Source organism: Lipotes vexillifer, unplaced genomic scaffold (genome assembly GCF_000442215.2).
Source record: "Lipotes vexillifer unplaced genomic scaffold, Lipotes_vexillifer_v1.1 scaffold447, whole genome shotgun sequence".
Taxonomy (NCBI): domain Eukaryota; kingdom Metazoa; phylum Chordata; class Mammalia; order Artiodactyla; family Lipotidae; genus Lipotes; species Lipotes vexillifer.
Window position 1 is genome coordinate 1,446,071 of NW_006786302.1, and position 15,290 is coordinate 1,461,360.

A 15,290-nucleotide genomic window follows, 5' to 3' on the forward strand; every position below is an offset into this window, starting at 1 on the left:
AGCCATGGCCGCTGAGCCTGCGCTTCTGGAGCCTGTGCTGCGCAACGGGAGAGGCCACAACATGGGAGGCCCGAGTACCGCAAAAAAAAAAAAAAAAAAAAAAAAGTACAAATGTCACTACTGCACTCTCTCCACTTGGCCTTCCCAGTGTTTTGGAGATGAGGTGGGAGTTAGAAATGAGAGTGGTAAGAGGTTGAAACAGGGAAAAGACAGGAGGAAAAAAGAGGAAGGGCACATCAGGACAGAAACTCCCTCGTTCAGAAATGCTGAATAAACTCAAAACTGGCAAGAGGGGGCCAGAGAACTGCCCGCGGGTCCCAAGTGACGGCCCTCTACACACCAGTGACCGCCAGGCTTCGGTTTTCAGGCAGCTGGTCAGGGCTGCCCAATGGAGAACATTCCATCCATGGAGATACATCAAGCAAAAAACACCCCATCCGGGCTTCCCTGGTGGCGCAGTGGTTGAGAATCTGCCTGCTAATGCAGGGGACATGGGTTTGAGCCCTGGTCTGGGAGGATCCCACATGCCGCGGAGCAACTAGGCCCGTGAGCCACCACTACTGAACCTGCACGTCTGGAGCCCATGCTCCGCAACAAGAGAGACTGCGGTAGTGAGAGGCCCGCGCACCGCAATGAAGAGTGGCCCCCACTTGCCACAACTAGAGAAAGCCCTCGCACAGAAACGAAGACCCAACACAGCAAAACTAAATTAATTAATTAACTCCTACAACCACCCCCCCGCACCCCCCGCCAAAAAAAACACCATCCCATCCATGGAGAAGCATGAACCAAAAAACATCCCGTCCATGGAGATGTGTCAACCAAACTGGGAGTCCAACAACACCAAGGTGACAGCTCCACTAATGATACAGAGACTCTAGGAGGTGCTTGGTTTTTGGAACTGACCCACTTGCTTCAGGGGAGGTGAGTGGTTTGCTCAAGGGTCTGGGGTTAGGGTCTCAGCGAGACTCTTCAGTGACGTGACAGGTCAAAGACTTGGGATCCAGTCTTCTCATGGCCAATCCACGGCCCTTTCTACTTCCCAGCACTGTTCTGTGAAAAAGAATAATTGCCTTTTCAACTGGTTATGTTTTAGTCGAAGCTGAGACATGTTATCTTGGTCTTGCCTGGAGGTCAGAGATCCAGTTCACAAGGTTGTTACCGTTATGTTGAATCACCTCACTGAAAAAAGATGCAACCTCTTCCAGAATCTCTTCCAGAGAGGATCTCTGAGAAAACCTTCAGCTTTTCACACACAACTCGCGTCTACATTTCCTCTCCGCCCTCCCTCTACTGGGTTGGCTGGCAGTCGTGCAGCAATCCAGGGAGACAGCCTATGGGATCTATGCCTCTCAAGAGCAGCAGCTTGATTTTAGCTTATAGCTGGTCCTGGTGGGTTTCTGACGAGCCAGGCTGGCTGATATTTGCAGAGTAATTTCCCTGCATTTCTTGACAAGGAAAAGCCAGCGCAGGAGCAATGTCGGAGTGACTGCGCTCTTGGAGCCGAGATGCTGAGCAAGGTTAAGGGGAAGCATCTGCTGATGCTGAGATGCTGAAACAAACCAGAGTTGGTGCTGTCAGTGGGGCCCCCGGGGCTGGCTCTGTCCTCTGCCAAAGGACACAACCCTTCAAAGCAAATAAAACTGCACAGAGTAAAACAATGCTCCTGCCATGAAATCACAAGTCAAATCAATAAAACCCAAGGTTAACTTCTGTAGGTCTGTGTTTCGTGGTGTCCCATGAAGAAGTTATGTGCTGTAGTGGAAAAGAACTTACATTCTGAGTCATTCCTTCATCTGTAAAATGGGTGTGATAACAGTGTAAGAGCATTGTGGTTAGAACTATCTATGTGTCTCTATCTGTGCGTGTATCTTTGTAGAGTGCTACCACATTAGGGTTAGGGCTAGACCAACGTAGGTCTAACCATCAACATCATCATCATCTTTCTAGGAACCAAGCAGGATTTCATGAAAAGTTCACCCCTCAAAACCTTGCTCCCCCTGAAAATACATCCATGATAACACAAATTACCTTTATGAGCTTTGAATCTGTATGATGGCATACAGTTTCTCTCTTGCAATAGTCTTGTTTTGAAATGCACTGAAGTCACTAGATATTTCTACATTATTTCTATTAGGGATTAAAAAAGAAATGAAAGCAAATATGGAACAAAAACATTTACCCTAATTTTTTTAAACATATGGTTGGCATTCAGTGAGTAAAAATGATCAGATGGAACCATGCCATTCTTCTCATTTTTAAGTGATGGGTATTGGTAAGGTTCAAGTTGGTCAGCGCAGTTTTTCCTGGCTGGACATTGCTAATCCACTTGCTCCCACGTGATGATGTGTACCATTCTCAGTGTGTGACTGTAATAGTTCTATCCACCTTTAACTTCATTTCCCCTTCTAGGGGTGTATGTGTTGAAATACACAGAAATCAATTCAACAAATGTAAAGTAACATATTTAGCAGTGTTTCTCAAATATCTATTGGATAATCAATTAATGTACACTTTACCATATTATCAGTTAATACATTGCCCACGGTATTATTATTGCCCACTATGTTATTCTAATGCAGAGCTATGAGATCGTGGACGGCCTGGTGTCTGGTAACATCCATGTTGGGTCTGAAGGGAGCTGGCAGGTGAAGGAGGAGCTGGGAGTCACTCGAGGCAGAAACCACGACGTGGCGCACAGCCCAGAGACACGAGGTGCTGAGGGTGTGAAAGGTGGCAGGAGCGGGGCCTGAAGCACGTGGCGGGAAGCTGCTGTGGCTACAGTGACAGCCGGCAGCAGGCCCAGGGCCGCGTCCTGGAGGACTGAGCACTCTCTGCTAAGGAGGGGCCTAATTTTGCAAAGCAAAGAATCCAGAGCAGATGTTTTGGCATCACATGTGATAACATCTGTTTCCCAAAGAAAACTGGTTGCAGAGTGGAGGGTAGATATGAAGGGGGAGAGTAAATGTCAAGAGATGAGGTCGGGGAGAGTTACAAGGGGGTGGGCAAGAGATGAGGGCGGCCGGTGGGCTGGGAGAGGAAGGGATGGAATTGGAAACGGTAGGAGGGGAGGCGGATAGGACTTGGGAGGTGCTGACGGGAGGTCGGGGGGAGGGGCAATACCACTGTGCTGAAGCCAGCTGGACCAGGTTAGCAGGTGGTGACAGCATCCAGCTGATACCAGATACACACGAGGTCGGCAGGTGTGGGATACAGGCATCCCGACAGTCCCTTCTGGGCCGGGTCCTGTGACTAATGGCACCCGACACTAAAAGCATGTTAACAAGTGCGGAAAGCGCCTAACTCCTCCCGGGGGAGATAAAGACAGTTCTAATGACCAGCTTCAAAATGGAAACCAGACGGTGAACTAGAACTACTCCAAACAAACTGGAAAAGGTCTACCGCCATGAACTAAAATCAGAGGGAGGAGTAGAGAGTCGTGGGAAATAACAATTTTTAACTAAATTTTCTGAAGTTTTCTGAGTCCAGGATATTATCAGGGGTGTGGGCAAAAGGAAACTGGATTAAAAAAATCAGCTAACACATAAGAGGTCCTGAAAGCAAGCATGACAAAATGGAGCACGCGACAAATAAAACAGACACTTTTATATTTGTAGTTTAGTGAAAAATCTACCGAGTATTCACAGTAAAAATCAACCGTCTCTGTTGCGTTATTTAAAATACGCAGAGATTTTCATCTACTAAGAATGTATTCATAAACACATACACTTGATTTGCCCCAAACAGCTTGAAGCAGCCTCAAAATTTCACACAGAAGTTTTTTTTTTTATCATTTTCTCACGGACCTGGCTCAGCATCACCGTAATAATTAAAGGAAAAAAAAAATGTCAAAACTTACTTGGCTGCGGCAGCCACTGGAGGCGCAGCTGTTGTGATTCTTAATGTATTTATAGAGCTTGCCAAGGCTCCCCCATGTCCCCATCCTTGGCTTTCAATGGTTTTGTTTTGTTTATTTTGTGTCCTGTGGGACAGAAAATAACCTGCACTGATTGTGGCAATTGATGGACTCAGCTGGTGCCTCAGAATATGAAGCGGGAACTGAAAAGCACATCTGAAGAGTGTGCAGGCTGGAGGTGAGGGGAAGGGGGTGCCTTCACGCTGGACCACCCACGAGCACGGGCCAGCTGTGTCGGCAATGGTTCCAGCAGGTAAGAACACAAAAGCACCTCTCATTCCACCTGCCTCGGCCTCTGTTTTCAAAACCCAGCAAAGAGGCCACTGGGCACTATTCTTAGAACTTTTCTAGAGGTACCAGCCCACTAGCCCCGCACGGGGAGGGACCAGGCACAGGGCGCCCTTCTCCCCAGCGGCACTGCTGCCCACCTGGGGATGCTGGCCTGTCTTCCCAGCTGAGGGCCTTGCTGTCTAAGGGCATCTCATCAGGAATTAGAACTGCAGCCTCCATGGGGAGGAAGTGGTTTTTCAGGGAGTGGTTTTCTCTATTTAGTTTTCGCTGGCTTCCCTGAGGGGGGAGGCAAGTAAATTAAACAAACAAACAAACAAAAAACAAACCAAAATGAAACTCAGATTTGGAGGGCAAGTGAGACTTTTTTTTGCTAAGACAATTCCTTCTTAGCTCACCACACTCTGTCAAATACAGACAAAGCCATCAAATATAACATTGTGCTTACACTGAACAAAATCCGCTGTTTTACTTAGAAAACAGGGGGAAGGATGAGAGGGGAAAATATACAATCCATACATTTTGTTTGTTTGTTTTTGTTTTTTTTTGCGGTACGCGGCCCTCTCACCGTTGTGGCCTCTCCCGTTGCGGAGCACAGACTCCGGACGCGCAGGCTCAGCGGCCACGGCTCACGGGCCCAGCCGCTCCGCGGCATGTGGGATCCTCCCGGACCGGGGCACGAACCCGCGTCCCCTGCATCGGCAGGCGGACTCTCAACCACTGCGCCACCAGGGAAGGGAAGCCCCTACAATCCATACATTTAAAAAAGATCTACAAGGAGCTACTAGGAGTCAGACATGTTTAAAAAAACTCCAGGTTCCTTGGAAAAACGCATAGGTTGTACTTAAGCCTGAAGATCTTGGCATAAAGCTTCCAATTCCCCAATTTAAACTGAGCAAAAAACCAGTCTCCGTGTTCAATTATAAAATTAATCATCCGTGTTTGTACCCTAGAGAAACACACAGGATAAAAGTAGGTGGGGTCAGGCTAATGCTTTTCTAAATAAGTTTAGACATATATGCACACACACACACAGTTGTTTGAGAAGCAGCTGCCACGAGTTACTTAGGTTTATACATTTCAGCTCTAGTAATTGGAAAATACATTTTTGTGCCCCAGAGCAATATTAATTATTAGCTAATGAAATAGTACCATCAGTGTTTTTCAGGAGGTCCTACGTGGGAGTAGTTTTCAATTGCTGTCTTTCCTTTATCTTAATTTTACAACGATAGCAACACACATTCTTTCAGAACTGCACAACTATTTGCCTACTTCAGGTTAATTGCTTTTCTGCTTGGATCCCAGAAGACAGTTAGATCAGTTCAAAAATCCAGGACCAAAGAAGACCTTTTGGGGACGACCGAGGGGCAGGAATTCATTCTCCAACTGTGCAGGGTCACCCCTGAGGCTGGGACCCCCTCCGTCCCACTCAGGTAGCAGCTCCCACATCTAGGGCAGGGCCTACTGGCTCAGGGCAGAGCTGGAGAATCTTCCTTTTCACTCCAGGTGATAAAGGCCCAGGAGTCTGTTGGGGCGGCCGCTCAGGCCTCCACTGCTTCCTGAGTGCAGCTGTCTCCTTTCTCCACTTCTGGTAAACCCACGGATCTCCTCCAAGGGCTTAGCACAGACTGATCTTTGCTTTTTGGAAGAAAGAACCAGCTCCTCTTTTGCAGCAGTGTAAACAAACTTGCCCTTTCCACTGGGTCTTTCTCCTCTGAGATCCCCAAACCAGTCTCTGCTGACAACATGCCGCTTTCTGTTCAATTCAGACAATCCATACATTTAAAAAAGATCTACAAGGAGCTACTAGGAGTCAGACATGTTTAAAAAAACTCCAGGTTCCTTGGAAAAACGCATAGGTTGTACTTAAGCCTGAAGATCTTGGCATAAAGCTTCCAATTCCCCAATTTAAACTGAGCAAAAAACCAGTCTCCGTGTTCAATTATAAAATTAATCATCCGTGTTTGTACCCTAGAGAAACACACAGGATAAAAGTAGGTGGGGTCAGGCTAATGCTTTTCTAAATAAGTTTAGACATATATGCACACACACACACAGTTGTTTGAGAAGCAGCTGCCACGAGTTACTTAGGTTTATACATTTCAGCTCTAGTAATTGGAAAATACATTTTTGTGCCCCAGAGCAATATTAATTATTAGCTAATGAAATAGTACCATCAGTGTTTTTCAGGAGGTCCTACGTGGGAGTAGTTTTCAATTGCTGTCTTTCCTTTATCTTAATTTTACAACGATAGCAACACACATTCTTTCAGAACTGCACAACTATTTGCCTACTTCAGGTTAATTGCTTTTCTGCTTGGATCCCAGAAGACAGTTAGATCAGTTCAAAAATCCAGGACCAAAGAAGACCTTTTGGGGACGACCGAGGGGCAGGAATTCATTCTCCAACTGTGCAGGGTCACCCCTGAGGCTGGGACCCCCTCCGTCCCACTCAGGTAGCAGCTCCCACATCTAGGGCAGGGCCTACTGGCTCAGGGCAGAGCTGGAGAATCTTCCTTTTCACTCCAGGTGATAAAGGCCCAGGAGTCTGTTGGGGCGGCCGCTCAGGCCTCCACTGCTTCCTGAGTGCAGCTGTCTCCTTTCTCCACTTCTGGTAAACCCACGGATCTCCTCCAAGGGCTTAGCACAGACTGATCTTTGCTTTTTGGAAGAAAGAACCAGCTCCTCTTTTGCAGCAGTGTAAACAAACTTGCCCTTTCCACTGGGTCTTTCTCCTCTGAGATCCCCAAACCAGTCTCTGCTGACAACATGCCGCTTTCTGTTCAATTCAGCCTGTTTACTTTTTTTTTTTTACTGTGATTCATGTCTGAGTTTCTTTTGAATCAAATTATTGCACTTCCCTGGTGAGAGATGCCATATGATGATCTTGTTAGAACAAAAAACAAAAACAAACAAACAAAATCTTCTGCACTCAGTGCTGTTCTGTCTTATCCCCAGCATGTTTTCCCTCTGGTTTGGACACACTTCAGTCGGCTACTTGAGCGGTAACTGAAACCTTCCAGGGTTAAGGCCAGTTTTCAGACATCTCTGTCTTGGAAAAGATAAAGACGAATTTGTTGAAACAGTGTCAACAGAGAAAAAGTCACTATTTCAAAAGTATCTTACAGTCTAAATGGCTGGTGTTTCCCAACGTACACGGATTGAAGAAAACCAACTGATTGGGTGATTGTGCTGAGTCATGGCGGCAACCTGAGGCTTTCTTGATGGTTTCCCCCAAGAAATGCTTCTGAACGGAAGTAATTCATCGCTTCAGCAAATCTGGAAGCCAAGCACTGCACTGCATTTTTTTGCGTGGGGAGAAAGGGATGTAGTTCATACTATTCTTTTCCAGTGAATACATTTTCCATCTCCCCTTTACTTTTTGGGTGTGGATTATTATCTTTCAAGCAGTTCCTGTGTGCCGCGTACAACAGCATTTAAAAATTAAGCTGTTTGTGTGAACAGATCTCCCTCCAGGTACAGGAATGAGATGCATGTGTTACCTGAATTATTCTTCTCTTCCCACGGCGGCCAGAGTGATGTACAAGCTTCTGGGTGGGACACACATGGCCCTTCATGACAGCGCCCTGACTGCCCACGTTCTCTTGCTTCTGCGTCTACCTGGAATCCCACTCTTTTGCCTTCCCCTGGCCAACTCCGACACATCCTTCAAGGAAAAAGTCATCCTTGCCCAGACTTGCACCTCCAGCCTTCAAAGTACTAACGCAAATCTCTCTTGTGAGGTTTCATAAGAGGTGCTACAATCACCCCATGACTGATTCCTCCTGCAGAGGGAGACTCCTGAGGGCAGGACACTCGGTGTCCTCCGTGTCCCCAGCACCCAGGCGTGTCACATTCACCCCATGTGCTTGGTATTCTCCAGTGAACTAACAAGCGCAGCTTAAGGTAAGCTTTTCCCCAAAGCCGACCTTGCAAAGACACTCATAGAACCATTGTTTAAAAGATAGTAGTATTCTGTTGTCTGTAGCTACACCATCCCTTAGGACTTGTCTAACTTAGATATGAAAATATTGTTTCAACAATAAAAGTTGACAGCATATACTTTTTTTTTTTGTGGTACGCGGGCCTCTCACTGTTGTGGCCTCTCCCGTTGCGGAGCACAGGCTCCGGACGCGCAGGCTCAGCGGTCATGGCTCATGGGCCCAGCCGCTCCGCGGCATGTGGGATCTTCCCGGACCGGGGCACGAACCCGTGTCCCCTGCATTGGCAGGCGGACTCTCAACCACTGCCCACCAGGGAAGCCCGACAGCATATACTTTTAAATATTAACTGAGTTTCATATATGCAGTGAGTAGTTTTTAGTATAAGTATGTCCTATGCAGTATTTGGGACATACTTATATTAAAGAATTATTCTGTTTATCTGAAGTTCAGGTTTAACTGAGAAAACTGTATTTTATCTGGTAAACTGTAAGAAAGAAAAAAGAGTAAGTTACAGGGATGTAATATTCAGCACAGGGAATACAGTCAATAATATCATAATAACTTGACGGGTAATCTATAAAAATATCAAATCACCATGTTGTACACCTGAAACCAATATAGTATTGTAAGTCAACTATACGCCAATATTTTAAAAAAGAAAAAAATATTTAACTTATTTTCTCAGTTCTCAAACTCTTTGTCCACAGACTCAAACCTACCTATTTATTTAAGTTACTTTTGAATGGCAAGTTTTGATGATACATGGTAAGTGAACTATCTATCCAGAGTGTGAACACAGGAGAGGTACTGAAATTGTAATTGACAGTTCCCCTGTAAAGACCACACGGTGAACGTCCTGCCTTGGATCCTATTATAAACTAGTCCTTTCCTCTTTTATTAGCTAAAGCTGCCACTGAATATCAGATTCAGTTCTAGTACTTATGATGCATTAAGTGCACACAATACTCTTATGAGGTTGATACTATAGTTATCCCATTTTACAGATGGGGAAACTGAGGCCCAGGAGGTTGGACAGCTTGGTCCAGGCTGAGCTGGAATATCCACAGTCTGGTACTAGAGCCTCTTTCCAAACCACGGCCTCTTACCATCTGATCCTCGAGCTTCACACGACACCAGGCAGCCACACACTCCTGACTTTTGGTGTGGGTTTGAGGGAACGTTGCAGACTTCACAGCAAGATTCAAAGAGGTGCGTTTGGTTAGAGTTCTAAAAGCCAAATTGGGCTTTAAAACATAACTGCTTAAGGATGTTTCCAGATTCACACTGAAATAAAAATCCCCTGGGATTTTTCTCTAAAGAAAGTCGAGCAGGATAACGGCAGCTGGGGTTTGCCACTGCCCCATTAATCCCCATAAGCTTGGCTGTGCCTCCAGGGAAGATGTGGGCATGTAATACAGCCATGTGCAGGCACGGATGGCGAGGGAGAGGGGGGACTTCGGGATGTAGGTGAGAGACTGAGCAGGTGTTCCCCTCTCCCTGTGGCCACTCCATAGATTTACCCTTGTGCCAGCATCACTCCTCATGTCCCGTTTAGTCTGTCCCACCATGATCCTCCCACCCACATCTGCACCCTGCCCCCAGGAGGGAGGCTACTTAATAACCTGAAAATTACTGAGTGCTAGGATTATTACTAACAGAACTTTCCATCTCATACTTCTCCCAATAGCATGTTTCTATTTGTTCCCGCTTTCCTCTCTAGTATTTGCTCTTTTTTTTTTTTCCCTTCCTTCTTTAAAAAAAAGCTGATAATGATTTTGGCATTGAAAAGTTTTTACTCCCGCCCTCCTCAGTTTTATTGAGATATAACTGACACATAACATTGTGTAACTTTAGGGTGTATAATGTGATGATTGGATACCTGTATATGTTAAACAGTTGTCTCTGGGGTGTGGAGAAAAGGGAGCCCTCGTACACTGTTGGTGTGAATGTTAAGTTGCTGCAACCACTATGGAAAACAGTAGAAAGGTTCCTCAAAAAACTAAAAACAGAGTTGCCACATGATCCAGCAATCCAACTCCTGGGCATATATCCAGACAAAACTATAATTCAAAAAGATACATGCACCCCTATGTTCATAGCAGCATTATTTACAATAACTAAGACATGGAAACAACCTAAATGTCCATCGACAGATGAATGGATAAAGAAGATGTGGTACATATATACAATGGAATACTACTCAGCCATAAAAAATAATGAGATAATGCTATTTGCAGAACATGGATGCAACTAGAGATTATCATACTAAGTGAATTAAGTCAGCTAGAGAAAGACAAATACCATACGATAACTTATATGTGGAATCTAAAATACGACACAAATGAACGTATCTATGAAACAGAAACAGACTCACAGACATAGAGAACAGACTTGTGGTTGCCAAGGGGGAGGGGACATGGGGGAGTGAAGGAATGGGAGTTTGGGATTAGCAGAGGCAAACTGTTATATGTAGAATGGATAAACAACAAGGTCCTACTGTATAGCACAGGGAACTATATTCAATATCCTGTGATAAACCATAATGGAAACGAATATGAAAAAAATACGAATATATATGTATAACTGAATCACTTTGCTGTACAGCAGAAATTAACACAACATTGTGAATCAACTATACTTCAATAAAATAAATTAAAAAAAGAAACAGTCTTCTCTGATCCACTGAATAGCTAGCATGGGAAAAAGAGTTTTTTGAACTGTAACTAATACAACATTTTTTTTTTTTTTGCAGTACGCGGACCTCTCACTGTTGTGGCCTCTCCCGTTGAGGAGCACAGGCTCCGGACGCGCAGGCTCAGCGGCCATGGCTCACGGGCCTAGCCGCTCCGCGGGACGTGGGATCTTCCTGGACCGGGGCACGAACCCGTGTCCCCTGCATCGGCAGGCGGACCCTCAACCACTGCACCACCAGGGAAGCCCTAATACAACATTTTATTGCAGAGTATAACAACTCAATCATCAATTATAACACACTTAAGATGAGTATACACTGTTTCAGTTTGCACTTATAAATCATATTTCTTCAGGAGATGTGAATCGGAACTGATTTTCTGCATACTTTCAAATACGCATCATCTATCGTGTGTTATTAGAAGTCCTAAGGTAGGTATTTTAAAATAGTCCATGAAAAATTGGACTCAGGTTATTTTACGAATTGTTATTTGAGCCTATAACTAATCTCTTTGACATTAACATGTTTAATAAACATTAGAGCGCTATCTGCATTCAGAAGATTGGATAGAACTAAAGACATCGTCTCTATTCATTAGGCTGATATTTTCTCAATAATCTAATTTTGTCTTTCATAAGGTATTAATGCTTTTGGAAGTCTTGCTCTTAATCCTATTAATTCCTAAGCCAGGCTTTAAAAGTGCAGGAGGAAATATGCAAAGGCGGTCAGTTTCAGTGAATTATGAATTAAATCACTAAAGGCAAACCTAAGAATTTCAGGATGGCTAAAATGCAGAACTTCATTTGGAAATATTTTCTGGACTTAAATCAAACCTTTGGGCCCTGGTTTGTGACTGTTTTCTTGGCTTTGCAGTCTTTTGAACTGCGGTCATTGGTAATACGTGAGGACACACGTGTCGGCAGAGCAAAGTGTGTCTGTGTATTTGCCTGCGTTGAACAAAGACCTAGCCTTCAAAGAAGCAGAGCAGTGGTGGGGCTCTGACTGCTATAATGAGCCTTGGACAGTTAAGCTAAACCCAAGATAATGCAGCATCTGGGGCATAAAACTGAGGCATCATGAGGGTCCCCCAAGAGGAGAAAGAAGCAGAGTTTGAACGTCGAAGGATAGGGAGGTGGTAGAAACTGATTTTAAAAATACTCTAATTCCTGGGCTTCCCTGGTGGCGCAGTGGTTGGGGGTCCGCCTGCCGATGCAGGGGACGCAGGTTCGTGCCCCGGTCCGGGAAGATCCCACATGCCGCGGAGCGGATAAGCCCGTGAGCCATGGCCGCTGGGCCTGCGCGTCCGGAGCCTGTGCTCCGCAGCGGGAGAGGCCACATCGGTGAGGGGCCTGCGCACAGCAAAAAAAAAAAAAAAAAAAAAAAAATACTCTAATTCCAGACAAGATGTTTTCCAAGTAGGAGCTAGTCAGGTAGATGCAGTACCAGAAACACGTTCCTAGATTTAAAGAGCCATGTGGCTTTCTGATCCTATTTTTACTGTCAGCATGCTGCTACTTTATCTTCGCCAATGACTGTGAACTAATTTTACTTAATAAGGTAACAGAGAAATCCAAGCCCCTTCCTTCTCCCCCCTCACCACACACACACACACACACACACACACATACACACACATGCACACACACTCAGTGAAGGTGTGCTCTTTTGAACCAGACTCTTCAAATAAATTAATTCTCTTCAGTTTGGGAAAGACTTTCCAACAGAATTAGGCTGAGGACAGAGGCTGTGAAAGGGGTGAGTCCTAGATTTATATATGGTGCCAGATTATATATTGCTGTTCCTGGAAAGGCCCCCAAGGGCTGCCTGCACTGGATCCCAGGACAGCGACCTGCTCCCTGGGCTGGCAGGACGGTGACACTAGCCGGTCCCTCTACTGCCATCTCATCTCCATGCAAGACGTTGCTGGTTGGTCTACAACCGTTCTAGGTGGACAGCTTCTTCCTGAGATGACCCTCAAAATTATTGGGATTTAACATCAGACTTTATTATAGGAAAAGCCAGGAAAGGTGGTGAGGAATGGGGAAGAGAGCCCGGCAGGCCTCCGTTTTCATGGCCTATTTATGCAGAATAAAGAAAAAGGTGAAGAAGTATTTCTCCTCTTTTCATTTAAGGTAGGACATCCCCCCGCTGGTTAAGCCTCACCGCTGGATGGAAATGGATCCAGGGATGAGACAGCTCGTCCCTTTCTGGCGGCCTCGTGGGCCCCACCAGCTAGGGGAGATGTCGCACAGCCCACGGGCGCCGCGCCCAGGCGGGCGGAGGGGGAGCCCAGGTGTGGGGTGCGTGCTCACCTCGTACTCCTCCTTGAAGCCGTAGCCCTCTGCACACTTCATCTGCGTGATGTGCTGAAGCAGGTCGGCCACCCGGATGGCAGGGTGCAGCTGCCCCGTCTGGTAGGGCACGTCGGCCGGCTCGCGCTTCTTGTACGTGTGGGGCTGCACCAAGCTGCTGGTGTCACTGGCCATCGTGTGTGTCTCGTCTGGGAAAAGAAGGCCGTGGAAAAAATGAGGGGAACCAGCAGCTACAACGGGGTCGCCGAGAATCTAAGAAGAGGCTGCTGACATCCCCTCAACCTACGGCTGCCACGATCCCCGTGATGGCTCAGCAAAAAAGAAAAGTTAAGTGTCTAGAGATTTTAGTGGGGTTGGCAATACTAGTAGCGATGCGGCAGGAATCTTTGTTTTTACAAAGCAGTCCAAACGATCTCTTGCTTTCCCAAAGCTAGTTGGTAAGAACCCTTTAGCCTTCGGACGCTAAAGTTCATCAAAGTTTCGGTCTGAAACTTCATCAAGGCCTGGTGCAAAACCAGTCTTGTGTTCTTCCGAAGATTCGTGAACTAGTTTGTATGATGATGGAAATCAACTCTGTATGAATGTTCTGTGAGCAAAGAAAAAGTGCACAAGATGGGTTGGCTTACAAAGCTAGCAATGAAAACGTGGACATGATACATGAGATCCAAGATAACTGGGGGGGCGGGAGGGGGAGAGAAAGGAACCTGGTTGGATAAGTCACTTCGCATGCTCCAGGATCAGAAAGCTGGACAGGATACGGTGGGCCAACACAGCACTCATGGGATGATCTACAGGAGCTAACATGCAGGCCAACGCACAGCAGAACCAGCTGGCTTTGTTCTACAGAGAAGACAGCCCCCCCCCCATTCCCTCCACACCTTCTCCATGGGGCGGGCGCATGGGGGAACTTACCATTTATAGGCACTTTTAAGAAGATACATATCAGGAGAAAAGAGGAGGAGAAAAAGGAAACAGGGCATAAGCAATAGTACTGCGTGAGTAAGTACAGGTAGTTTTTATTTTGTGTTTTAATTTTACAGTTAAGTTTTCTATTTATAGGTGGTCAGAGGGCAAAGCCTCATTTCTCCCATCACCTTAGGATGGAGGTGTTTAATTTAAGCACTCAATAAGAAAAGGAGGTTAAAATAGTATCATAATTGCTTTTCATCCCCCATGAACCAAGTAATGACTAAATAAGTCTCAGTTGTACTCCATATATTTTCTCACTTAAATTTCTTGAACAAGTCAACCAAATTGTATTACAAAATTAAAGTCAGAATTTGGTCAAGTAAGCCTAAAGAGGCTAAATTTTAATGGAAGACTACTAGTAAATTAGATTAATGAACTGCAGAAATTGTAGCTATTAAAAAATGTCTTATGCAGGAAGGTGCTATTAGGTTAAGAGTTCCACATTCTACAGGTTAACTCATTATAATGCTGAATCCCCTCAGCCATTTTACAACTGAGGGTCTGTCTCCTTGAAATATAATGAGAAAGTCACTTAAAATGAGAACATTAAATCAAAATTGATTTCAGGCATAAAGAGTGAAAACATATAAGAAAAGATAAGTTCAATTAAAAAAATGACCAGATTGTTTATCAATAGGGAATTCAGCTATGGGTTTCTGTTTGTTTGTTTAAACTGAGAAGTTCAGCTCCAAAGGAAATTTAGTTCAAGGGCGCTTGGTGAGCTGGACCTGGCCTTGAAACCTCACTTCTATCTGCATTGCAAAGCACCTGGGATGCATGGTATGAAGGGTGGCACACAGGTGTGTAGCTATGTGCTGCTGCTGAAATGGTACCTGGATCACTACAAGGTGGCTAAAGACACAAAGACAAAATAAAAAAGGTGGTAAGTTGATTTTATGATTTTTTTTCATTTGGATTTGCTTTGAAATTTAGAAATTCATATGTTCCCAACTATTAGAACAGTTGCAAATAAACCGGGACATTTTCACATCGGATTTGCTTGTTGGCAACTGCCAAGCTCATGATGTAGGGGAGGCTCCCTCCTGAAGCCCTGAATCCCTGGAGCTTTCAGCTGCTCCAGCAGGAAGTTCTGCTCTTTATACTCAAATACATGGAACATTAATTAGTTTCCCCTCTGTGCCTCTCGTTCTCTCAGTTTTGCACCTTTTG

The 15,290-nt window shown here is 45.3% G+C and overlaps 1 protein-coding gene across 1 annotated transcript in view; it reads right to left on the reverse strand.

Annotated features, from left to right (window-relative positions):
* Nucleotides 1-15,290, reverse strand: part of PTPRM (protein tyrosine phosphatase receptor type M) — a 594,672-nt gene that overhangs the window by 133,017 nt on the left and 446,365 nt on the right. Inside the window, 1 exon segment of the mRNA XM_007458456.1 lies at nucleotides 13,152-13,339. Coding sequence (XP_007458518.1) covers nucleotides 13,152-13,339 — 188 coding nt within the window.